General features: G+C 35.5%; 1 protein-coding gene across 2 annotated transcripts in view; it reads left to right on the top strand.

Moving 5' to 3' along the window:
* METTL15 (methyltransferase 15, mitochondrial 12S rRNA N4-cytidine) overlaps positions 1 to 27,283 on the top strand; it is a 191,742-nt gene that overhangs the window by 3,091 nt on the left and 161,368 nt on the right. For both annotated transcript variants that reach the window (XM_087433064.1, XM_004418549.3), the window contains exon 2: positions 52 to 338. In XM_087433064.1, the coding sequence (XP_087289190.1) occupies positions 69 to 338 (270 nt within the window). In that variant the 5' untranslated portion in view covers positions 52 to 68. The remainder of the gene's footprint in view (positions 1 to 51; positions 339 to 27,283) is intronic.

The raw sequence follows: 27,283 nt of genomic DNA, 5'->3' as shown, positions 1-27,283 counted from the left end.
TAAGTCTTTTTAAAAATCCAACAATCTTGATATTTTTAATTTTTTTTCTAGATTTGTTGACCTACAGAATGCTTCGATACCCATATTTTTCTAGAATCTATAAAGAATTTCTTTCATGCTGGTTGGAATCTCGCATATTTAGTTTAGGTGTCTGGCCAAAAAAAATACATGCTACAGCAGAAAGATATAATGACTATGAAGCCCAGGAGCAAACAGATCAAACTGGAGCTCAGGAGTTACACAAATCTCAAGACAGAAATCCTGAAGCCATGACTCAATTACATGTTCCAGTAATGGTGGATGAAGTTGTTCGTTGTTTGGCACCACAAAAAGGACAGGTAAGTTGATTAGTTTTTATTTTTTTACACTTTTTTATTTGAAATATAATTTGCTTATCTTAATAGTCATAATTTTAGAGTGTACAATTCAGTGGTTTTTACTATATTTACAAAGTTATGCAGTCATCACCACTATCTAATTCAGGAAGATTTTCATCACCCCAATAGGAAACTCTATACCCATTAGCATTCATTCACTCCCCATTGGCCCCTTTTGCCTTGACCCTGACAACCACTAATCTGTTCTTTGTTTGTGTGGATTTGCCTAGTCTGGACATTTCATATAAATGGATTCATACAATATGTGGCCTTTTGTGTCTGTTTTCTTTTACTTAGCATGTTTTCAGGATTCATCCATGTTGTAGCATGTATCTGTACTTCATTTTTTTTTTATCCCTGAATCACTCCGTTGTATGGATTTGCCACATTTTTTTTTAATCCATTTATCAATTGATGGCATTTATGTTTACATTTTTTGGCTACTGGGAATAATGCTGCTATGAACATTTATGTACAAATTTTTGTGTGGACATATGTTTTCACTTCTCTTGGGTATATACCCAGGAGTGGAATTGCTGGATCATATGGTAATTCTATGCTTCACTTTTTGAGGATCTGCCGAACTCTTTACCAGAGTTGATTAGTTTTATCAAATAGCAGGTTTAAAAGAAGAACATTACACTGGCTAACTGGTTAGGGTGTGAAAACTGAATTGTAGTATAGCTTCTTGAGAATTTTAGTATCTTTTCGGGAATGACTGGAGACAAAGGTATGGATCTGAATTCCTACTCCCTGTTTCCTTAGACTTAGTTTTCAGCTACGTTGCTGTCTTATTCAGAGTTCTCCAGAGAAACAGGACCAATAGGATATGTGTGTGTGTGTGTGTGTGTGTGTGTGTGTGTGTGTATGGGGAGATACAGACAGAGACAGAGACAGTGATTGATTGATTGATTGATTAATTGATTTTAATGAATTGACTCTTGTGTTTATAGAGGGTTGGTTAAGTCCAAAATCTGCAGAGTAGGCTGGCAGGCTGGAGACCCAGGTAAGAGTTGCAGTTTGAGTCCAAAGGCAGTCTGCTGGCAGAATTCCTTTTTGTTCCATGGAGGTCTGTCTTTGTTCTATTAAGGCTTTCCACTGATTGGATGAGGCCCACCCACATTATGGAAGGTAATCTGCTTTACTCAGTCCAGCAATTTAAATGTTAGTCTCATCCGAAAAATACCTTCACAGAAACATCCAGAATAATGTTTGACCAAGTATCTGGGCACCATCGCCCAGCCAAGTTGACACGTAAAATTAACCATCACACCTGCCTTTTTTGTAGTGTTGCTGGCAGGATTATATAAGGTCTTAGATATGAAAATGCTTTAAAATCTGTAAAGAGATCACAAAAATGTTAGGTGATATAATATCCTAAAAGAAAAAGCTAGAAACTTTCTGAAAATTAAGCACATTTACAAAGGAAATTTTACAGTAGTAAATTTTCTTCAATTGTCTGTTAATAACTTAATGCTGCTACTGACTTTAGAAATATGATTTCTTATTCTAGAAGCTACTATTATTACCTAAATCAGTTATTTTCATTTTAAAAGTTACACCTTGCTTCTTTTTCCATCATTTAGTGATTTAGTGGTTAAGAGTAAAGATTCTATAACTGGACTGCCTAGGTTTGAATCCATTGTCTAGCATACATGTGTGCACATACACACACACACACATACACACACATGTACACAGCTCTTAGTTTTTTTTTTTGAGACTTCTTCAAGTTGGATCAGACAGTTTTCATGAACTAAGTTCTAAGCTACATGTATAAAGTATGCTAGATGTTGCTCATATAAAAGCCATCAGTGATATGACTTAGGTTGATTCACCATAAAAATAGTCTCTTTACCTTATCCTTAGGCAGTATATATATAACAAAATAAACCCAGTATTCTTAAATGAGATTGTGTGTATAAAGCATCTACCTCAGTGCTGTCACATAGTAGGGACTCCAAAGTAAACATGAAAATGTAAATTAAAAAATTAAATTGGATAAAACTTCCTGTTAAATACAACTTTATCAAAATGAAATTCTCTTCATTTTCTTTAAAGATTCATAATGCAGGGATAGCAATTAATATCCATACTTAAATGTGAGTTTAAGAAAGTTTATATAAATGTGTATATTATATTTGAGATATATGTATAAGAGGGGAGGGGCAGTTAGTTAGAAAGTGGAACTGAATTCAATGGCTTGAATTTGACCTCTGGAACCAGAAACGAAAGCTCATTGTGTAAATTTGCTGAACACTAGTAGCAAAAACCAAATATTTATTTTGCACTAATCCATAAGTGAAAAACAACCAAACAAAAACAAACCCCAGTAAGTCTCCTACTAAATCAGTATTGGATCTACCTTTTTTAAAAAACCAGTGGAATAAAATTAGACGATTCTACAACCTGACCTGCTGTGCTGTTTCATTCTGTTCGAGTTCCTGACAAATGTAATGTTGGTTTATTTTGACATTTCCATTGTTCTGATTTGAGTTAGGTTTTCTAGTAACTTTTTATAGAAAGTTTAATTTTATGAATGTTATTTCTGAGAACTTTCATGTGAGGTATACTTAGAGATAATGTTATTTCTTACCTTTTCTGCTGTCTGGCAGACAGCCTTATTCACTATTCCCTTAATCTTCAAGTAATAAAGAACTGATGACAGTCCTTGGACAGGAAAGGTCTTCATTTCTTCCAGAATCCATTATTTGCTTCTTTTCTTCCTGAGCCTTTTCCCCAAAATAATTTTCCTTTTGCAAACTATGACTCATACTCTCACTTTTATCAATCACCAACTTAATTACTGTTTTTCACATCACCCTCGATGGTGAATTTATAAATGAAAATTTGATCATAACAGGAACCTTAAAAAATATAAGGCTTTGGTCATTTAATAGTTATTTCCTTTTCTTTAATATTTAAAAAGTGCTTAGCTAAAGAAAATAATTGATTTTGGGAATTTCTTCTGTGTCATAGCCAATTTACTGCATAGTAATTTAGTTTTATAAATATAAGCAAGATATTTACAAGTTTGAATTAAAAGAAAAAAAATCCTCTTATCTTCCTCTCGCTTGGAAGGTGCAGAAGGAGTTAAATAAATTATAATTCTTTCTCCTTGCCTGGTTTTCATTATTTCATATTCTGAATGAATGACTTGTTGTAAAAATGTATTACTTAGTCTAAAAACATTTTTCTTGCTCCTAGAGATCTTTTAATGTAGGCTACCTTGGTCAAGTTTTCATTCCTAATTTCTGAAAACTGGAGAAGATCAGCATGATCCTTCCTGGTTGAAGATGGTAGCAGTTTGGAGGATATAGGAGACTGAGTATTCTTTGCCCAATAGTAGTGCTAATTTAGCTTGGTGCCTTGGGATTTCTAGAAGAGAGGTAAGTTATGAGGGAGGTAATGGACGTGCAAGGACTAGTAGCAGTAGCTGTGTAACTTTGGACAAGTAACTTATCATGGCTGTGCCTCAGATTCCTCATCTGTAAAATGAGGAAATGTAACCTACCTCATATAATCACTTTGAGGATTAGATGAGTTCACATATGCAAATTGCTCAGAATGATATATTCCGAGTAGTATGAGCTCAATAAACATTAACTATTAGTATTATGGGGGTAGGAATTGTCAGCATTGGTAGCTAGATACAATAAAATTCAGGAGAAAAATTCCAGGAGACAGCAAAGGTGGAAATAAAAGTTCCAGCAAAGGTGGAACCAACATGTCTGGAACTCGAGCTGAAAAAGTACCATTTCCTCTGCCTGAAACACTCCTTATCACCATCCTTTAGGTCTTGAGTCAAATTTCACTTTCTCAGGGAAGCTTTTTCTCAGCCTGCAGAGGAGGTAGGTCTCCTTGTTATACATTCGTGGAGTCATATACTTTTCTTTCATAGCACCTACAATAATTTATAATTATAATTTTTTAATGAGATTATTTGTTCAATGGACAGCTCTGCTAGCAGACTGCCCTCCATGAAGTCGTGCACATGTTTATTTTGTTTACCATTGTATCTCCAATGCCTAGCACAAGGCCTACAACATGGTGGGTTTGTAATGATTTTTTTTTTTTATAATTTTATTTATTTATTTAATTTTTCCCCCAAAGCCCCAGTAGACAGTTGTATGTCATAGCTGCACATCCTTCTAGTTGCTGTATGTGGGATGCGGCCTCAGCACGGCCGGAGAAGTGGTGCGATGGTGCGTGCCTGGGACCCGAACCCCGGGCTGCCAGCAGCGGAGCAAGCGCACTTAACCGCTAAGCCACGGGGCCGGCCCATGTAATGATTTTTCAGTGAATGAATAAAGGTCAAAGTAAAGTGGAGGACAGATGTGAGGCACCAATAAAAGGAATGTTTCTTGGGTACTGAGGTAGTTCTGGGGCTCGAGACGTTTATATGGTTCCAGCCTCTGTGTGGCAGGCCCAGTCTGGTGAAGTAACTGGAGAAACTTGGGAAAGGAACAGGTACTAGGGCTGAAAAAATGAGCTGTATCTAAACTGATGCAAAATAGATTATGATAAATATCAGGCTAAGGTAGTAAGATTGAGTTTATAAATATTCCAAATAAGTTATCTATTTTGATATTCTAACATTTAATATTAATTTCATAATTACTAGATTTACCTAAAGTTGTCATGGTACCAAATATGATAATTTTCTTTATAAAAAAATTCATTATGCTCCATATAATGGATTTTTCTTATGATCAATAGCAGTATTTCACTTGTTTTACTTGAAAATCTTTATAATATTTGATGAAGAGTAAATATCAAAGAGAAAATCCTGAGACTATATGTTTGCTCTTTCTAAATATTGAAGGCTGATGGATTATAGACAGGAGGAGCTTAATTTATTTTATTTGACCTTGAATTACTGAAAAAGTTAGAAACTTTTTGAAGAGACAGGACCAATGCCATAGTACCTGTTGTGAGATGCCTTGTTTTTCTTTTTCAAGAAAGACTTATTAAAATTCCAGATGGAATGGAAGCTATCAAGATGTAGTGTTTCCTCTCCCTTATTTTTCAAAATATAGGTTTCTTTAAAGCAAATTTTTATTTTACACTGCATTTTACTGTTGTTTATTTGAAAAATGTTTTTGACTTAAAAAATCATGTGGCTAGTTAAGTATCCTTTATATCAAAATACCTTCTGGAGTGTGATATTTCAAGTGTTGTACTGGTAAATATTTAACACCTGGTCTCAGGGTTGGGCTGGGGTGTGGATTAAAAAAAACAAAAACCCTGATTAATTTTGTTTGTAGATTTTCATGATATACATAGTCCTATCATGGCCCATTTCAAGCTACCAACCTGATGTTGTTGAATGTAGCGTTAGGAAGAAATATATACAGTTGGCTCTTTGCAACAGGTGTGAACAATACCGGATATGACTCTCATAATTGATGCCATTAGATATCTGTGAATTATACAATGCAAAAAATTTTGCCTGAGAATTCTGAAAATTGGTACAGCCTGAAGGGTTTTTCCCTTAGCTCATTTGACATTTCCTAGTTAAGACCTGTGTTTTATGTTTCTCCATTCTGGAATGTAATATGGTGTACCCATAGAATGTTGTTTTTCATACATTTTTTAACAGTAGAATTGTTTTTTTTATCTCTCTCATGAACAATCCATCCCAAATACAAAACAGATAAAAACAGTGATGTATAGTATAAATTTGTTTATATACTTTACTTGTTAAACAACTAGGAGGCATTTTGCTGAATGCAAAACTTTGAAATCAACATCAGTCTCCTTTTTTTTGCACAATTTGGATTCACACAGGTAAATAATTATAAAATGTAAGTAATAGTTTTTTTTTTTTTTTTTTTTTTAAACAGTCTTCCTGGAATTTCAGCTTAATTTTTAATTAAATAGAGGTGGTAAGAGAATTTTTAATTAAATCAGAAAGGGAATTATATAGTAATAAATATATTAATTAAAGATTCTACCCAACTACAACAGCATGTGGGACATTTTCCAGGAGAGAGCATAGGTCAGGTCAAAAGGTAAGTCTCAATAGATTTTAAAAGATAGACATCATACTGGGTATCTTCTCTGACCCATTCTAATGGGTTAAAGTTAGAAGTCAATAACAGAATGAAAACTGGAAAATTCATAAATTTGTGGAAATTAAACTATACACTCCTAAACAACAAATGGATCAAAGAAGAAATCACAAGGGGGGCCGACCCAGTGGCGCAAGCGGTTAAGTGCGCACGCTCCGCGGTGGTGGCCTGGAGTTCGCCGGTTCGGATCCTGGGCGCGCACAAACACACTGCTTGGCAAGCCATGCTGTGGCGGCGTCCCCATATAAAGTGGAGGAAGATGGGCACAGATGTTAGCCCAGGGCCAGTCTTCCTCAGCAAAAAAAAAAAAAAAAAAAGAGGATGATTGTCAGATGTTAGCACAGAGCTGATCTCACACACACACAAAAAAGAAATCACAAGGGAAATTAGAAAATACTTAGAGACAAATGAAAACAGACACACAACATACCAAAATGTATGGCACGCAATAAAAGCAGTACTAAGGAAGAAATTTATAGCTGTAAACACTTAAATTAAAAAACAAAAAAGATCTCAAATCAGCAACCTAGCTTTACAACTTAAGGAACCAGAAAAAGAAAATCAAACTAAACCCAAAGGTAGCAGAGGAAAAGAAATCATAAAGATTACAGCAGAGATAAATGAACTAGAAAATAGAGAAAGAGTAGCGAAAATCAATGAAACCCAATTGAAGGGATCCACAAAGTTAGCTAAGATCAACAATCTTAGCTAGATAGACTAAGAAAAAAGGAGAGAAAACTTAAATTACTAACTTGAAAATGGGGACATTACTACCAATTCTATAGAAATAGAAAGGATAGTATGAGAGTACTATGAACAGTTATATGCCAGCAAATTGGATAACCTAGATAAAATGGACAAATTCCTAGAAACACAAAACCTACCAAGACTAAATCACAAAGAAATAGAAAATCTGAATAGACCTATAGCTACTAAGGAGATTGAATCAGTAATCAAAAACATGACAAAGAAAAGCCCTGGACCTGATGGCTTTGCTGGTAAATTCTACCAAAGATTTAAAGAAGAATTAAACCATCCCTTCTCAGACTTTTCAAAAAAACTGAAGAGGAGAAAATATTTCCTAATTAATTCTATGAGGCCAGCATTACCTTGCTACCATAGCCAGACAAAGACACTACAAGAGAAGAAAACTACAGACCAATTGCCTTATAAACATTGATGCAAAAATCCTCAACAAAATACTAGCAAACAGAATTCAGCAGCATATTAAAAGGATTATACACCATGAACAAGTGATATTCATTCCTGGAATGCAAGGATGGTTCAGCATACAAAAATTGATCAAGGTAATACATTACATCAAGAAAATGAAAGAGAAAAAAATGCATGGTCATCTCAATTGATATAGAAAAAGCATTTGACAAAATTCAGCATCCTTTCATGATAAAAATGCTCAACTGGAATAGAAGGAAACTACCTCAACTTAATAAACGTCTCATATGGAAAACCCACAGTGAACATCATACTCAATGGTGAAAGACCAAAAGTGTATCCTTTAAGATTAGGAACAAGTCAAGGATGCCCACTTTCATCACTTCTATTCAGCATAGTAATGGAAGTTCTAGTCAGAGCAATTAGGCAAGAAAAAGAAAGAAAAGTCACCCAAGTTGGAAAGGAAGAAGTAAAATTAGCTCTGTTTGCTGATGATATGATCTTATACTTAGAAAACCCTATAGATTCCACACACACACAAAAGCTATTAGAACTCATAAGTGAATTCACTAAAGTAGCAGGATACAAAGTCAACACACAAAAATTACTATATGCAAACAATCAACAACCTGAAAAGGATATTATGAAAACAATGCCATTTACTATAGCATCAAAAAGAGTAAAATGCTTAGGAATTAACTTAACCAAGGAGGTGAAAGACTTGTACAATGGAAGCTACAAAACATTGCTGAAAGAAATTAAAGAAGACATAAAAAAATGAAACACATGTTCATGGATTAGAGTACTTAATATTGTTAAAATGTCAGTGCTACCCAAAGTGATCTGCAGAGTCAATGCAATCCATATCAAAATTTCAATGATGTTTTTTTGCAGAAATAGAAAAAACCATCCTAAAATTTATATAGAATCTCAAGAGACCCCCAAATTGTCAAAACAATCTTTTAAAAAGAAGAACAAACCTGACAGACTCATAATTCCTGATTTCAAAACTTACTACAAGGCTACAGTAATCAAAGCAGTGTGGTGCTGGTATAAAGTCAGACATATAAACCAATGGAATAGAATAGAGAGCCCACAATTAAACCCTCACATATATAGTCAAATGATTTTTGACAAGGGTGCCAAGACCATTCAATGGGGAAAGGATAGTCTTTTCAATAATTGGTGTTGGAAAAACTTCATATCCGCATGCAAAAGAATGAAGTTGGGCCCTTACCTAACACCATATACAAAAATTAACTCAAAATGGATCCAAGACCTAAATATAACACCTAAAACTATAAAACTCTTAGAAGAAAACAGGACAAAAGCTTCACGAAATTGGATTTGGTGATGATTTTTATGGATATAACACCAAAGGCGTTGGTAGCAAAAGAAAAAATAGACAAATTATATTTCATGAAAATGTTAAAAATTTGTGCATCAAAAGACACTATCACAGAGTAAAAAGGCAACCCACAGAATGGGAGAAAATATTTACAAGTCATATCTGATAAAGGTCTAATATCCAGAATATATAGAGAACTTTTAAAACTCAACAACAAAAAACAAGCAACTTGATTAAAAAATGGGCATAGGACTTGAACAGACATTTCTCCAAAGAAGATATATGAATGGCCAATAAGCACATGAAAAGATGCTCAACATCACTAATCATTAGGGAAATGCAAATCAAAACTACAATGAGATACCACCTCACACCTATTAGGATGGCTACTATCAAAAACACAGAAAACAACAAGTGTTGGTGAAGATGTGGAGAAATTGGAACCCTTGTGCACTGTTGGTGGGAATGTAAAATGGTATAGCTGCTGTGGAAAACAGTATGGTGGTTCCTCAAAAACTTAAAAATAGAATTACCATATGATCCAGCAATTCCACTTTTGGGTATGTACTCAAAAGAATTGAAAGAGGGGTCTCAAAGCAATATTTGTATACGCATGTTCATAACAGCATTATGTACAACAGCTAAAATGTGAAATTAACCTAAGTGTTGGATGAATGGATAAACAAAATGTGTTATATACGTACAATGGAATGTTATTCAGCCTTTAAAAGGAAGGAAATTCTGCAATATGCTGTAGCATGGATGAACCTCGAAGATGTTTTGCTAAGTGAAATAAGCCAGTCACAAAAAGACATACTATATGATTCCACTTACATGAGGTATTTAGTGTAGTCAAAATCATAGAGACAGAAAGTGGAATGGTGGTTGCTAAGGGCTAGGCGGAGAGGGGAATGAGAAGTTTTTGTTTAATTGGTATAGAGTTTTAATTTGACACGGGTAAGTGAGTTATGTAGAGGGATGGTGGTGATAGTTGCACAACATTATCAATGTATTTAATACCTACCATTGAAAGGTATACTTAAAAATGGTTAAAATGGTAAGTTTTATATTATGTGTATTTTAGCACAAGAAAAATTTTTTTTAAAAAACACAAGTTTAAAAACAATTCTTTTTATATTACTTTATGGTTTCTAGAGGTAGATGATTGTTTTATAATTACATGAGAGCATTCAATTAAAATGAATATTGTTGCTTCTTTATTTTACTGTTGCAGATTCTATATTTCTTACAGATTTTTTAATGTATACTTCTAAAGTATGTCTATATTTAAAAATCCTATTAGTATTGTATTTCATGATTAGCTCTGTGTTTATTATAGACAATATTTTAGTGACATTTTTTTTGTTATCTGGGCTGTTAGTAGCATTTATAAGAGGCCTGCACTACCTGGTGGTGTGATGAACATTTTACATACCATTGTTAAGTTATGAGATCTTTCAGCGAGTCAGCAGTAGTATAGCAGTCCCCCCTTATCTGAGGTTTCAGTTACCTGCCATCAACTGCAGTCCAAAAATATTAAATGGAAAATACCAGAAAGAAACAACTCATAAATTTTAAATTGCCCCCTGTTCTGAGTAGCATGATGAAATCCTGCACCAACCTGCTCCATCCTGCCTGGGACATGACTCATCCCTTTGTCCAGCTGATCTGAGCTGTGTACACTGCTTGCCCATTAGTCACGTCGTAGCTGTCTCAGTTATCATATCGACTGTTGTCTTGTCTCAGGGCTTGTGTTCAAGGAACCCTTGTTTTACTTCATAATGGCCCCAAGGCACAAGAATAGTGATGCTGGCAATTCAGATATGCCAAAGCGAAGTATAAAGTGCTTCCTTTAAGTGAAAAGGTGAAAATTCTGGACTTAATAAGGAAAAAAAGTATGCTAAGGTTGCTAAGATCTACGTTAACTTTTATTACAGTATATTGTGATAATTATTCTATTTTATTGTTAGTTGTGTTGTTAATCCTTTACTGTGCCTAATTTATAAATTAAACTTTATCATAGGTATGTATGTATAGGAAAACATCGTGTATATAGGTTTCAGTACTATCTGCGGTTTCAGGCATCCACTGAGGGTCTTGGACCCCATCTCCAAGGATAAGGGGGGGAGTACTGTAAACACAAAACAATTAGACAAATATTAAATTCTTATATTTGATCATTTAATAAAATTTTTTTCTTATCAAACATTTTTCATTATAAAATTTACAGTTTATCAAAACTCTAATTTGTATTAGTTAATCCTATCTTACTCACTGAAAGTATCAAATTTAGAAATTCCCTTAGAGTTTTTGGATGGGGTGTATGGGCGTATGGATCCCATGGGTCAATTTAGCGTATTCTCTCTAGTGGGAATGTATATGGTTAACGTTATTTATAAAATGCTTATTCATATCATAAGAAATGTGAAAAATTGATGCAGAAATGAGTTTTCTGGTTATATTTTTCAGATTTTAGTTGGTATATAAGAAAAAATAGTCTTTATAGCTAAATGAGCTACTCAGTAATGCCCCAAATGTTACTTACTTTTTTCTTTGACAATTCTTTAAAGCTTTAGAAGTAAATGCATCATTTAAACTAAAAGGCATGGGCCGGCCCCGTGGCTTAGCGGTTAAGCTTAGCAGTTAAGCTTAGTGGTTAAGTGAGCGCGCTCCGCTACTGGTGGTCGGGGTTTGGATCCCAGGCGTGCACCGTCACACCGCTTCTCCGGCCATGCTGAGGCCGAGTCCCACATACAGCAACTAGAAAGATGTGCAACTATGACATACAACTATCTACTGGGGCTTTGGGGAAAAAAAAGGAGGAGGATTGGCAATAGATGTTAGCTCAGAGCCGGTCTTCCTCAGCAAAAAGAGGAGGATTAGCATGGATGTTAGCTCAGGGCTGATCTTCCTCACAAAAAATAAATAAATAAAATAAATAAATAAATAAAAGGAAAATAACTGATTCATGCTTATTTTTCCATAATAATGTGGTACTATTTAAAATATTATTTATTTTACATATATATATTTTTATACACATTTATGTCAATAAACATGTATAATTACATTAGTTTTCATATTGAAATCTTTAATAATTAGTGTATTTCTTGAATGTATACCCAGCCTTTCCAGTAAGTTCAGCATCCATGAGAATCTTCTTGCTTTTCTACCAGTGAATTAATGCATTTTTATCACTGTTTATAATTCTCTTCATTAGAATTTAGAAGCAAATTATAAATAGAGGACATCGGATAAATAAGACCAGTAGCTTATTAGATTCTTTTGTCTATCCAATATCGTTAAATTATCTTCTTATAATTTGGTCTTTTTTTGTAGTCCAGAGCTGAATCTTTACTACATTTTTGGTACTAAAATATAAGAATTAAGATTTTTTTGTTTTAAATTCAACTTACAAGTAATTAGAAATTACAGTTTGAAAAGTCACTAGTCCAAATATAACCCCAAAATAATTGTTGTTCCATGGTTGTGAAAAATGATGTTCTTCCATGTCTAGAAGTCAGACATATATACTGAATTTTTAAATTTATTTAAGAGCTATTTTTCTAGTTCAGTAAATAGAAACCAAGCATGAAAACAGAGGTCCATTCTGTAAGGGAAGCTCGTAGAAAGGAAAAGAAGAAGAAACAAGTGAGGTTTTTCTGTTCACAAAGCACATTCGCATGAGTCATCCTGGATACTGGTTACTCTCTATTTAGGTCAGCACTAGTCCCTGATCAATAGTCTAATCATAGTTACCGCAAGAGGCTAGGTCCAATGGTTCTGTCTTTTCCTATTGTTTTTTCTAAGGCCCACATTATTTTTGTTAAGAGTAGTAGGAAGCGTACCGTATTTTATTCTTCCACTACCTTCTCCTCTTATAACAAACTCCTGAGCTGTAAGTAGCATACTTAAATGTTATTTTATAATAAACCAAGTTACAAAGCTTTATGGTGACTCATCTTGTTGTAATGTTCTGTGAACTCTCTCTCTTTCTTCTTTTCTGTGGGTGCTAGTTTTTGTCTCCTTTGGGTGAAACAAATACCGTTTACCAGGAGGTAATGTGCATTTAAAGATTTTATTTACTTTGATGAATGTTGTTTTAGAAAGTATTTATGTGCATTGTTTTAGCTACTTATTTTCTCTTGTTCTGTATAAACTTTTCACTTTGGTTCCTCAAGTATGAGATGTCATTATATCACGTTATGTACTAATTTAAGCATATATTTTATTCTTGTCATATTCATTTGCTCTGTGTGATATATAGTATTTTTCTATATTTATAATTAAATTTCCAGATAAAACCTAATTCTTTCTTTTGTATACTTTTTTCTTTCTGGGAAGCGAAAGAAATTAACTTTGATTATTGAGTATATTCATAAAGATGGAGATTTTGCACATGAGGCCAATGTATGCTGGGACGAATATTATTAATAATAACAACCTAGAGTTATATAAAATTTTACTGTTTGCAAAGCAGTTTCATATATTGTTCCCAGTGCTTTCCCTTAGTACTGATCTCAGTAGCATTTTGTACAAAGTATCATGTTAAATGTAGAAAGAAGGAGAGGAAATATTTCCACTGCTTCTGTTCTGCTGGAACCATGTAGTAATAAATAATATTGGTTGAACTGGAATGCTTCTGGCTAATAATCAGATTACGCGGTGTGCTTTTTTCCTCCACCATTAGTGTTAGTTCTTACGTGTCTAGTGGTCAGTCTACAAGGTCTTCAGCACCTGTGTTAAGCCCCTTTATCCCTTAGGTTAGCCAGTTTGGCCTAATGTCCCTAGAGAATAGATCACTAGCCTCCTGAGCACACGGAGGGCGGGGGACTATGTCAGTGCTCTGTCCTTCGGGGCACATTATGCTGCTTTTGCCACCACATCACTCTGCAGAGGAGTCCTGGCCCATCTCATTGGTTAGCTCACTGGGTTTTTCAGAGCTTGTTCCCAGATTGATCTGTCACCGTGGCAAGGAAACTTTACATTTGTAATGACAGGAGAGGGAGAGAAATTGACTAGAGCCATTAAGTGACTGAGGCCTAGAAGTGAAAATAGAGGGAAAAGGTGGTGTCGTGGGAAGGAAGCTGTAAGAGGATGATTTGAAAGGACAATGTTAATACTAAAAAGGGAAACAAACAAACTTCATGAATTTCCATCTTCTCTCTCTGTTTTCCCTTCTTTCTCCAGCACCTTGCTACCATATGCCTCTTCTCTATGGTTTTGATTGTACTCTTTGTACAGAAATCATGAAAGAATTAAAACAAATTCAGTCAACCCCCACTCCTCTTTTTAAAGTGAACTTCATAATGGTCCTATGAAGACTAACTTTTCCACCAGTACAGGATATCATCACCAAAATGATTTCTTCTTTGAGCAATACATGTGAAACCAACGTTTTTGAATAGAAAGCCTTGATTTTTCTGCCATTTAAAATTATCAAAATAGGAAACTACCTTAATGAATAAGCATGAAACCACCCTCTCTTTCTAGGGACTACTTTAGAATTTAAAGACAAAGTGAGATTTTTCGGAAGGAAGAATGGAGATAACCATGAGAGAGAAATTTTTTATAATATTTTCTTGTTTTAATATTTATTTTTGTAACATCATGTTAGTAAATAGAAACTGCCCAGATTTTTTTCAAGTTATTAAATTTTCCCTTGAAGAGCCATTACCTTAAGGGCATGATTGATATCATAAAAAATAAAAAATTTTATTTCAGAATTTATTCAAAGTAAGTGTTAGAAATTCTTTGAGAAACTCGTATCAGGGATATTCGATCAGTTCTGCTTAACATGACTATCCCTTCTGAAAGCCAGGGGTGAGAAGTGGTGTTCGTGTCAAATTCTCCATTTCCTATAAAATCTTCTATATGTATTGTAGATTGACACCATTCTGGTTCGATTATGCTGAATGTATGTTTCTGAGCCTTTTGCAATTGGATAAATATAAACAAGTATCTATCTAAAACTCTGATATTTTTTGTTCGTTCATTTTATTTTTGTTTTCAATGTGTTCTGTTCTGACATTTTTATTATACCCAAGCTATCTGACTTGGCACATTTAGTTTTATAATTACATATGGAAAGATCCAAAAAGTAATTATTTTTATAAATTATTAATGAATTAGTTTTGCCAGAAAAATTTTTCTTTAGATGTAACCATAAAAATCAAAATGTTCTTTGTTCATGGCTAATTTATTCAATAAATATTTATTGATCACTCATTGGGTATGTCTTAGTCTATTTTGGCTGCTGTGACAAAATACCACAGACTGGGTAGTCTAATAAACAACAGAAATTTATTTTTCACAGTTCTGAGTTTGTAAGTCCAGCATCATGGTACTAGCATGGTCGGGTACGGGCCCTCTTCCTGGTTTATGGCAGGTGCCTTGCTGTGTCCTCACATGGTGGAAGGGGCTAGGGATTTCTCTGGAGCCTCTTCTATAAGGCATTAATCCCATTCATGAGGGCTCCATCCTCAAGATTTAAGTACCTTGCAAAGGCCCCACTTCCTAATACCATCATCTTTGGGGGTTGGGATTTCAACATATGAATTTTGAGTGGAAACAAACATTCAGACAATAGCAGCGTACAAATTTTTCTTCCATTCGAGGAAACGAAGAATATGATCTGGTACCCACCAAAAATAGCTTAGAGTTTCCTAAAGAAGGTAAGAGAGAGGCAGCCTGGATTATAGGATAGGAAACTCTCTTATCAATATTGTTAACAGAACTGATAATAAATGATACATCAAAAGTAATCCATTTTATGAATGTTCATTTTGCTGAAATAGGAGCAAACTCTAATTGAGTTAATAATGTATAATTATATCCTTAAAGTAGGGTATTTTATGATATGAAAAGGCAGATATTCATTAGCATTATGATATGAAAACCAAGATATTAATTTACATTTTAAATAGGATGCAATACTGCATTTCTCTCTAGCTCATTATGTCAGTTTAGGATGTTAACCAGTGTTGCAGGTCTCTGACACTTTTCGTTGTACTTCTGTGATAATGGGAGAACAAGAATCAATTAGTTAAATGAGAAAACAATAAACCATTTTTAACAATTGTGTTTGATTCTGAGTTAGGATGATTGCGTATTCCATTTACCACTTTAAGTGCTATAACTGTTTTTGTTCACTTCTTTTGTTTTGCATTGGTTTTTGGATAAAAAGTCTTCTAAAATCTTTCCAAAATGTAAACTTACTTACCTTAGCATATATGCATCTAAATTAAACTTTTCTTAATTGACTTAAGGTAGTACGTTTGAATATCCATTCTTATTCTGTTCTATATAACAGTGATATTTTAAGTGCCTTAATTTCTCCCTTCTCTAGGTCCCTACATAGCTATGTATTTCTGGATGCCTTCTTTATCTTTTCTGCTGGTGCTCATTTCTTAGTATGCCCACTTCTAGCAAAGACATTTCCACTAAATTATACAATAGAGCTAATCTAAGCAAATTGAGGAATTTCTAGGTGAAAGTAGACGGCACATTTATTAAGTTAGAAAACCTGGAATACTCATTCCTCAGATATCCACATGACTGGCGCTCTCACTTCTGGTTTTTATTCAAATGACACCTTTTCAGAGACACCTTCCCTGGCCACCCTACCTAAAATTTCACCTGTCATCCCCCAATATTTGATACCCCTTTTCCATGCTTTTTTTTTTTGGTCAGGAAGATCAGCCCTGAGCTAACATCCATGCTAATCCTCCTCTTTTTGCTGAGGAAGACCGGCTCTGATCTAACGTCTATTGCCAATCCTCCTCCTTTTTTTTTTCCCCCCAAAGCCCCAGTAGACAGTTGTATGTCATAGTTGCACATCCTTCTAGTTGCTGTATGTGGGACTCGGCCTCAGCATGGCCGGAGAAGCGGTGCGTTGGTGCGCGCCCGGGATCCGAACCTGGGCCGCCAGTAGCAGAGCACGCGCACTTAACCGCTAAGCCACTGGGCCGGCCCTCCATGCTTTTTTTATTTCTCCCTAGCACTATCACTAACATGCTATATATTTCATTTCATCTTGCTTCTTAACTGTCTGTTGTCCCTCTGCCATACCCTCCCTCCATGGCGTCCTAGAATATAAGCCCCATGAAAGCTTGAGTTTTTGTCTGTTTCTTTACAGCTGTATCCACAATGCTTGTGTCTGGCACATAGAAGGTGCCCCATAAATAGTTGTCAGTAATCACTGTATGGAGGAATGAAAAGTATTGGTGGGAGAGACACTAAGGAAATAGATGTGGCAGGTGATGGGTGACGAGAAGGAAGGATAGAAAGAAGTGAAAGAATGATGCCGGGCTGTTAGGTCGGAGTTTCAGTGTGAAAATGAGACCATCCCTCCTTTATTCAGTAAATATTGAGCTTCTGCTATATAACAGGTGCAATAAGCTTGGTGCTGGGGATACAATATGGAGCAAAAGTGGACATGATCTTCATCTCTAAGGAGCTTACAGGTTAGTGGAGGAGGCAGGCATTTATCAAATAATCATCCAAGTGAATGTGAAATTTCCACTGCTATGGAAGAGAATGTATGGTGCTATGAAGTCACTTAATAGGAGGATTTAAACTGGTTAAGGAGGTCGGATGAGGCTTGTCTGAGGGGGAAGTAACCATAAGCCGAGTATCTCAAGAATCAAATAGGTTAAGAGGAGAATAAAGAACACTTCAGAGAAAAGAGAGAACATGTGTAAAGGTTTTATGCTGGGCAACATGTGTAAAAGTTTTATGCTGGGTGGGAGCATGGTGAGAATGAAGCATTGTAAGCAAGCCACTGAATGAGCTGAAAATGCAAAGAGGAGGTGATGAAAGATGAGAGAGGGAGGTGGAGTTGGAAGTCAGAGATGATTAAGTTTGCCTTCTTTTTTTTCTGAGGAAGATTAGCCCTGAGCTAACATCTGTTGCCAATCCTCTTTTTGCTGAGGAAGATTGGCCCAGGGCTAACATCTATGCCCATCTTTCTCTATTATAGGTAGGATGCCTGCCACAGCATGGCTTGATAACCAGTGCATAGGTCCACACCTGGGATCTGAACCTGTGAACCCCTGGCCACCGAAGTGGAGTGCGTGAACTTAACCACTTTGCCACCGGGCCGGCCCCTAGGCTGCCTTTTAAAATGATTATTCTAGCTACACTATTGAGAATGGATTGGTCCAGAACAATCATGACACTTTTGTCCAGACAAAAGATAATGAGTGTTGATAGTTGTGGAGTTGGAGAGGAATGGACAGATATGACAGATATTTAGGAGATAAAAAGCACAGGATGAAGCTGACATTGATTAAACACCATTTTTGTGTCAGACACTGGGTTGGGTACTGGGGATATAAAAAAGAAACAGCCTGCAGTAGATGAGCTTTCTGGAATAAAACGTTCTATAATAGAGAAGTGTATAGATTGCTTCGGGATAATATTGAGGGAAATAATTAATTCTACCTGGAGTTTCACACTGGAGTTGAAGGCTAATATGTGTCTTCAGAAGTAATGAGGAATTTTCGAAGTGAATAGGAGAGGAAGGGAATTCTAGGTAGAGAGAATTATTCGTGCAAAGGCAAACAGGCATGAGAAAGCAACATTTTGCTCAGGAAGGCAAAAGTTCAGAACCTGAGGGAATGTGTAGGGCGTGCTAACAACATGGGACTCTATCCTGTTGGAGATGGAAAGCCTTGATGCTTTCACCTCTCTCACAGCCCTCAGGTTTGGCGTGGCATCTCTGGAGTTGAAGCTTATTTGGGAGTAGTAATGGAAAGATGGACAATTGGATTTGAAGAGGCAAGGCTTTCATTTGAAATGCCCACTAACAGAAATGAGAGACTAGAGGTGGGAGCTAGAGTTTCTAGATAAAAGAATTTGGGAGATAGAAAAAGAAGAGTTAAGAGAAGTTGGTACATATATAAAGTAAGTTGGAATGTGAATGGCTGCCTAGTCTAACCTACTTCATTACTGTGGGCCCATTGGCCCAGGACTCAAAGGAAAGGGTTTTCTGGCTCCGAATAGCTCAAGTAAAAGGTAACAATGATTTATAATACCTTCAATACCTGGACTGTTTTCTTGCTTGTATTTAGGATTAACCTTTCCTTTGCTATAATTAACAGTATTTCATCCAAATTCCGAAACACCCACTTGCTAGTCCATAATATATACATTATTGTATTTCATCTAGAAATCTAAATCTTGTAAAGTGACTTTAGTTTGTTTGAAAGCTTTTCATTGCTATTATTTTATGTAGAATAAACATTACCACATAGATCCAACTAATCAAACTAACACTATTATCACTAGTAATCCTGACAGATTTATTAATAAAAAGGAATACTAAAGGAATTGCCCAGACAGTTCAAAGTCTGCCAGCTTGGAACACGAGGTTACCCATCTCTGGTCCATTATTTGAATTTTGCTGTATTTTTTTCCATATGTTTATAGCTTCAATGCCTTGGGCTAATATTCAACCTATTAGTTGTCTTATTACTTTTCAGAGACTGGCTTGTGTTTGGTGTAAATTAAGAGACAGGGAACATTCACTTGAGTTGTGAATGTGATTTCTTAATGTTATCTTTCTTGATCTACTTGATGAATTATATGCTCATACCTAATGGAGAAGAGGGAAGGATCTTCTTGCATGTGAGTTTCCATTGAAGTCTCTGCAGGCATTTTCTATTGGCAACTGTTTTAACCAAGGAAGAAACTCTGTTTCCATATTTATGTATTAATGGTATTGTATAGATTGGGTAAAAAAATAAATAAATAAATTTAAGAGTAGACATAAATTTAAGAGTAGAAAACCAATTAACCAGGAATAATAGTATATAATCTCTAGATGAATGCATGTTGCTATTTAGTGCTATATACCACACTCATAGTGTATAAATATATGTAAAATAAGAATAATTTAGCTTAAATCTACATAATGCTCAAAATTGATAGTGAAGTTCTCCCATTCAGGGAGAACGGTTTTTATGATTATATTGTCACTTCCTGAAAATTAACGTAAAATGTGTATTCTTGCTATAAATATTTATTTTCAAAATTCCTAAAAATTGGACCTGTTATATTTTGTATACTTTTTCCTCAATAATATCAATACTACAGACAGAAACTAAAATTTTTTTGCAATGAACATTTTTTTGAATCTTTGGTTGTGGTTTTATTTTCTGTTTTGCATAAGAATTCGAAATTGAACAGAAAGTATGTATACACTGTTTTTCTCTTTGCTAAATTCAAGGATATGTGATTTCTTATAGCAGTGTGAATGGGGAAACTAAATTCTCTAGAATGAGTTTTCTGATCATTAGGATTTTATAGTAAGACTTTATTATTTAATTATCTTACGGGATTTGGGGATGTGTTGACCATCAAAAACATTAAATTGTCTATACTACATCAATTAGCCTTTATAGTTTTCCTTTTTGTTATGTTAATTTATTCTCAGGACTCAGAAATGAGAGCTCTTTTAGATGCTATTCATTTACACAACAGGTCAGTCGACTTTAGGTCAGCACATCTATGAATAGGTATATGTGGTTATCTTGAACATTTGAAATTGTTTAGATTTTCCCCCAATTTTCATAACATTTTATATATTGGTTTTGTTAGATTGCAGAAGAAAGGCACATTCATACTTTGATAGTTGTTTTTGTACTTTTTTATTTTTAACACAATGACTAGGGGGAAAATCTTCAAGTCATATCAAATTACTTTTGCTTATTTTGTATTCTCTAAAAGAACTTTAAAAAATTCAGTTCAATAAGTATGTACTGAATGGTTTTTTTTGTGTCTGGCACTGTGTTGGTGGACCTAGGGGTAACCAAAATAGTGAATAAATATGGAGGGGATAATCAATACCCAGAAGATTTTATCTTTTAATTAAGGGCTTAATTTTATTTGTAGAATACATATATTAAGAAGACACTGAATACAGTTTGATTATCTAAGTCCAGAATTAGTGGAGAAAGAGCCCAAGTGTGAAGTAGCTTGGGAATTCATGGGGAAAAGAGGAGTGGGCTTTCTCTCACTTAAGGAGCACACCACCTTGGCAGCTGTGTGTTAGGTGGTGTGTGTGGGGATGGATTTAAAATTCTCCCGGGGTTTATAATTCAATAGGTGAGAATAATCCATATGTAGATGATCATAATAGTAATACTGGTTGAAAAGATAAGTGTTATAAGAAAGGTATACTATTCAAATTAGAGGAGGGAGCAATTATATCATATATTAAATAGGGGTCTTCAGAAAATACACTATGAAGAAAGTGGCATTTTAGAAAGCCTTGGAAAGATGGTTATGCTTTTGGGGACTTGAGTATTTCTTTGTTTAATGGAAGTTTACAGAAGTTGTTAGGTATAATGGAAATTGTTACCTGACCTGGCCTCCAGTTCATGTACTCCTCCTAAGTAACGATGTGACCTTGGAAATATCACTTGATTGTCTTAAGCCTCAGTTCCTAATGAAGATTTTGGAACTATATCCTCTTCAAGGGCTCTTACAAACTGTAACAGATTATTTGTAATTATCAGAGTTGACTTTATAAATGGGCTGGATATCTTCTGTTTACCTTTCCAGAACCACTCTCTCTACCCTTCTCTACTCTGTGTGTGTCCTAGGAGGCTGAGCTTTACCAACTACATCATCTGACTTCCCTGCCTTTTGGCTTCTGGTTGGATTACACCAATGGGAGACACCGGCTGTAGATCAGAGAGTGAGGAGAAAGTGAAGCCATGGTACTTATTCCTGTCGCACACTCCCTTTGTTGCCTTGGATCAGCTACTTTCCTTTGCCGAAAGCCAGGGCTCCTGTCAGGAGGCCCTCTAGATAACTAACCCTTTCTAGATTCTGGTAAATCACTTACTCCTCTTGGGAGTAGGGATGGTAATGTCTCTTGCTGTTGCTAGACTCCCAGGAACTGTCCACTATCCCTGGTTGTCTATCCCCTAAACTCTGTCCACATCTTTGTAAATAGTTCCTTAATTAAACTATAATTCTCAAATTACCAAGTTTGAGCGTGTCACCTTTTTTCTGCCAGAACTGACTGAACACTTTCTATTTTCTTGGAATGACTTGCCACCAAACTCTATATCTTTTTTTTTTTTGGTGGGGAGGATTGGCCCTGAGCTAACATCTGTGCCAGTCTTCCTCTACTTTGTACATGGGATGCCGCCATAGCATGGCTTGGTGAGTGGTGTGTAGGTCAATGCCTGGGATTGGAACCTGTGAACCCAGGGCCACGAAAGCAGAGCGTGTGAACTTAACTACTATGCCACCAGACCGGCCCAACAATCTCTGTATCTTAAAGACTTACTATCATTGTTTCATCAAGAGTCCTATAAAATGAAAATATTCTGGAAAGAACTGCACATTAAACTCTGACTAATATGTTAATTGTCAGGAGTTACAATTGGATTGTATGCTACTTGTTTTAGAGATGTGTGTATGTATGCATGTGTGTGTGCCTTCTTTTCCTCGCTTTGTAATCAGTGAGAGCTAAACAGCTTTATTTAAGTCATCCTCCTGGCAGAGAATACTGTTAGGCTAATTGGATTAAGATGCCTGGAGTTGTTTTCTTGTGGCACTGGGGAATCTTTGAAGAGTTTAGAGATAAGGAGTGACCTGGTTAATTTTCCACTTTTTATTGGCTACTCAGATGGCTGTATGTTGGGTGAATTTGTAGGCAAGGAGGCTGATGTTTTATATTAGATAAAAGATGACAGATATGTGAACAAAAGCAGCAATAATCAGTGTGTTGAAGGAAGGAGTTGAAAAATCAGCAGTTGTGGCAGTGGTTTGGATGAAGGGGAAAGAGCTTGACATCACTCTCTTCTTTTTTGTGTGAGTAACCAGATGGAGAGTGATGCTGCTACATGATGTGGAGAAGAAGGGGAAAGATAATGAATTAAATTTTGGACTTATATATTATATATTTGAGGTGCCTAAGGGACATCTAGTTTTCCTGGCTAGAAGGCAGTTGACTGCAATAGTCTGAAGCAAGGAGAAGACCAGATTAGAAATCACAATCTAAGGGTCCTCAGCAAGGCAGTACTGAAGCCAAAGAGGGAATGAGTTAACTCAATAATTTCATGTAAAAAAAAAAAATGTGCACCAAAGATGGGAACCTGGAGGAAACTAATGTATTATGAATTTGGTAGAAGAAGGAGGAAGGAGAGAGAAGGAATGGCTAAAGAGGTATGCAGAGAGCCAGGAGACTCTGGTCACATGGAAGCCAAGGAAATAGAGTTTCAAGAAACAGGGCCATCAACAATGTCAGATGCACTGAATTTCAGAAGGTAGGAAATGGAAAAAATTGTTGGGAGTTGACAGTTAAATGATTACCTTAGCGAGAACAGTTTCGATGGAGATTCCTGTATGGAAGGGATAGGAAGAGAGAGCAAGTGTAAACTGATATGAAGAAATTTGGGCGAGTAAAGGAGGAGAGAATATGGATGGTAGTATGTCAAAGGAGGGTTGTATGTACGTGTGTATGTATGTATGTATGTGGGTAGGTAGGTAGATAGGTAAATGGACATTTACTTACTTTTGTGAGGATAGAGTAGGCCAGAGTACAAGTCTGAAGATACAGGAGAGGGAATGTAAAATGATAAAAGCCAGAGAGTCTTGGTTCAAGAACACAGGTACAAGATTGGCCTGAGTAGAGGAGAGTCAGTTCATCATTTGGGACTTGAAGTGAGGATGAGTGTGATTGAAGATAAGTTTGTAGGTAATGGGTCAGAAAAATTGAAAGGAATCTAGTCTGAGTGTCTTTATTTTCATGATGAGGTCAAAGACAATGTTGTCTATAAATCAGAGGGTTGTTTGAAGAGATTATTGAAGTAGGAGTTCAAGGAGATTGGTGAAAATTTAGAATAGTCATTGAGAAATGAGGCAGTGTGGTGCAGTGGTCACCAGCATAGGGTTTGGGACTCTGCTACTGATTAGTTGTGTGACCACAGGCAAGTTACACTATCTTTCTGTGCCTCTATTTTCATCTAAAAATGGGGATAGTCATAGTTCCTACTTCACTGAAATGTTGCGATCGTTAATAAATGTTTACATACATGTAAAGTAGGTCTGGCAGATAGTAAATAGTCTACAAATTATAGTTCTGACGATTATTTTTATACTCAAAACGTGAGGGATGAAGCAGTGAAGAAGTAATATGGTTAGGGGAGGGAGAGAAAGAGAGAGAGAGAACAAGAACATAAGTGGATGTGCACATGTGAGAATGAAGTTGTTGTGGTTAAAGAATTGAGTATTTGAATTAAAAATTTCAGTTAGAACATGTTAAGCTGATGAAAAGGTCCAGCAACTGACTGTGAAAGGTGAAGGACATTAAATTTGAGATGGACATAGTGTCATAGCATCAGAGGTTTGTACTTAGAATGAATGCAGCATCTGCACGTGCAGACTGACAGCAGGGTGTGTATTGACCTCTTAAATATAAGTGGCATTGCTAAACATGGCTTCATTTTCTGAAATCAAGAGCTATTCTTGGTAAAGTTTCTCTCAGTTTATGCAATAGTTGCATTCCTAGAAAACTCAGTGTATATTAAATCCTTGTAAAAATTGCTGTGTGATATGTCAAATAAAGTTTGGTTTCAAGCTTAGTTAATTGTCCTCCCTTTGCCCTTCCCCTTTTCATGAACTGTATGTGATGGAGAATTTGGGTTATTTTGCAGCACTGTGCTGTGCATTGCAGGACATCCAACATTCTTGTACCTCACCCATGAAATGCTAGTGGCGTCCTCCAGTTCTTTGTTATAGCCTAAACACATTTTCCGAATGCCCCCATTGAGCCCCACTGGGTTAGGGAAAAAAAGGCACAGAGTAGCATGTGGATTCAACCCAAGGAAAAGGGCCCTGTTTTGCACAGTGACCTAGTATGATAAAGAAGTGAGGCAGGGAATTACCTGGCAACAAAACTTCAGGTAATATCCTGATGTAAAGTTGCAGTGGTGCAAGGTAGTAAAGTTTTCTTACCATCTCAGCCTCTTGTCCTCATTAACTCCTTCTCCCAAGCCTCCCCTGGCCCAGATGTAGCTGGTAACCAGGTTATGTGAAAACTTGGTGGCCTGGTACAGTAAGAATTCTTGACTGGATTTGATGAAGAGTATAATTTCAGCATAATTTCTCTTTTAACTACATTAGCGTTTTCCTTCCTTTCTACTACACTTCCGAGCATTCCTTTTCCATATAAAGATAGGTGCAAATGCCTGATCTTTCCCATTTAAATGTTTATTTCTCTTTTTCTCTTGCCGTCAGTGAGTATGTTGCCTGAAACTGTAATCATTGAATTTCTCTGTTTGCTTGTGAATGTATCCAAATGCACTAAAATGCAGTGGAATCGTTGCAGTTTTATCTTTTGTTCAAACTAATAAACTTTTAATAGCATCATCTTTATCTAATCTTAACAGTTTTTGTTATTTTGGAAGAATCATCTCATTTGTAGCAGTTTACTTCTGGTAATTTTAATTAATCAGACGTATTGCTTTTAAAAGATTAAAGTCTAGTCAAGTTGTGCTATTTAGATATTGTGCTTATTTTCAATTAGATGACTTTTGTAATATGGAACAATATTTTAGATTTTAAATAAAAATTTAGGATGATAAAAAAATGATTACCCAGGGAATTAAACGAGGTTTGAGGAGGTTTTTAGCTTCATTTGTGAAGTAAAACCCCATCCTTGAAAGTGAAGGTTAGAAGTGGTTCCTGAAGTATATATACATGCTTTGTGAAATATGTTCCTACTTTCAGCCTGTTTCCTGGGGGAAGTGCCCATGCCATGGAAATCATTGTGATTAGCATTAGTTTCTATGCTTCTTGAGTCTCCCTGCAGAGAAGCCAGAGTTGTAAAAATGGAACCGTTTTTATTGCCCTGTAATGGTCATAGCATCAGACATGGTCTTGAAATGGAACACCGTAATGGTCATACTGCTGATTTAAATGGTACTATGTAGTTATATCACGATTATATGCATGGGTCGCATCTCTTTATTAAGTTACATTTCTTCTCAATTAAAATATCATTTTTATGTGAGAAAAATTAGGTGCTTCATAAAATCCAATTTGGTCTTATCCTTTAACCTTAATACATTATTTAGTCCATGTTTTAAACTGGTAGAAAACAATTTGTTCTCGATCTCTTTTTCTCATCGTGGGCCCTTAATAATCTTGGAAATGAATCCATTAAATCAATTAACAAATTAACTTCAGCTGCTTTTAAATTTGTCCTGTGGGAGTTTTCCCTATGAGATTTTTACAAACTATAATTGAGTTTATATTTACCGTAAAGTGAGTTTTTCAATCATCTGTCTTTTGAAAATTCACTTTGGTGAGGCATTTGGTACATTAATTGAGAATTATTTGTTCATCTTTGATCCACAATACAGTGTTTTTGTTTGTTTGTTTGTTTTTGCCACCACAGACAAGTTCCTAAAAAGTTCTGGGAAAATCAAATTGCAAAACCTTCTATTTCCCCACTGCATTATATTATAATCTTAGTATGCTTTTTTGAATAAAATATTGAATTAATACTTATTCCAGAAATCAATGAGTTTAATATAATTAAACAGAAGGTGTATTTTTTAACTTTCAGTTTTCATCTCCTCAGATTTAGAAGTCCACACACCTATTAGGATAATGATGCATAACAAAATTAATTGTAGCCTTTAAATATTACAAAATAAAAAGTTTTAATAGCTGATATTTGTTAAAATATATCATGTCATAAAGAATAAAATCCTAACAGGGAGTATTACTTAAGAGTAATCTGATTTAAGAAAAAGACAAAAGGTAGATCTTAGGGCATGTAATTTTATGTTTTTCATTCTTGGACTATTTAGAAAAATTGACCTATAAAACCTCTCTTGGAATAGACATTTTGGGCTAGAAATAGTGGTTGAAAGGTGGGAGGCATGTGTAGAATGCTTTACAGGAAATAGGGTGCCTTGGGGATGGGAGTTGTGATTCAGATTAAGCATGAGATTTCAAAGTAATTTTAGGTTTACTATAGTCATTCCAGTCTAGGTCCTGGAATTTAATCTATTGGGGAAGATTAAAAACAAGGTCAGTTAACACACTGTGATAGCCAGCGTACTAGATGGCTTCCATTGATCTTCACCCCTTGGTATTCATGCTCTTTTGTAGTTCCTTCCCACAATGAATTGGATTGACCAGTGTAACCAATAAGATATTGAAGAAATGATGGTTCATGACTTCTGAGGTTGGGTCAGAAAAGAAATTGTCACTTCTTCATTGCTGTTTCTTGGATTGCTTGCTCTGGGAGGCCACTTACATTGCCGTTAGGGTGCTTAAGC

Source organism: Ceratotherium simum, chromosome 7 (assembly GCF_057802395.1).
Source record: "Ceratotherium simum simum isolate JZ-2026a chromosome 7, ASM5780239v1, whole genome shotgun sequence".
Taxonomy (NCBI): domain Eukaryota; kingdom Metazoa; phylum Chordata; class Mammalia; order Perissodactyla; family Rhinocerotidae; genus Ceratotherium; species Ceratotherium simum.
The sequence above is the reverse complement of the archived record's forward strand: the minus strand, read 5'-3'. Positions and strand labels throughout refer to the sequence as shown.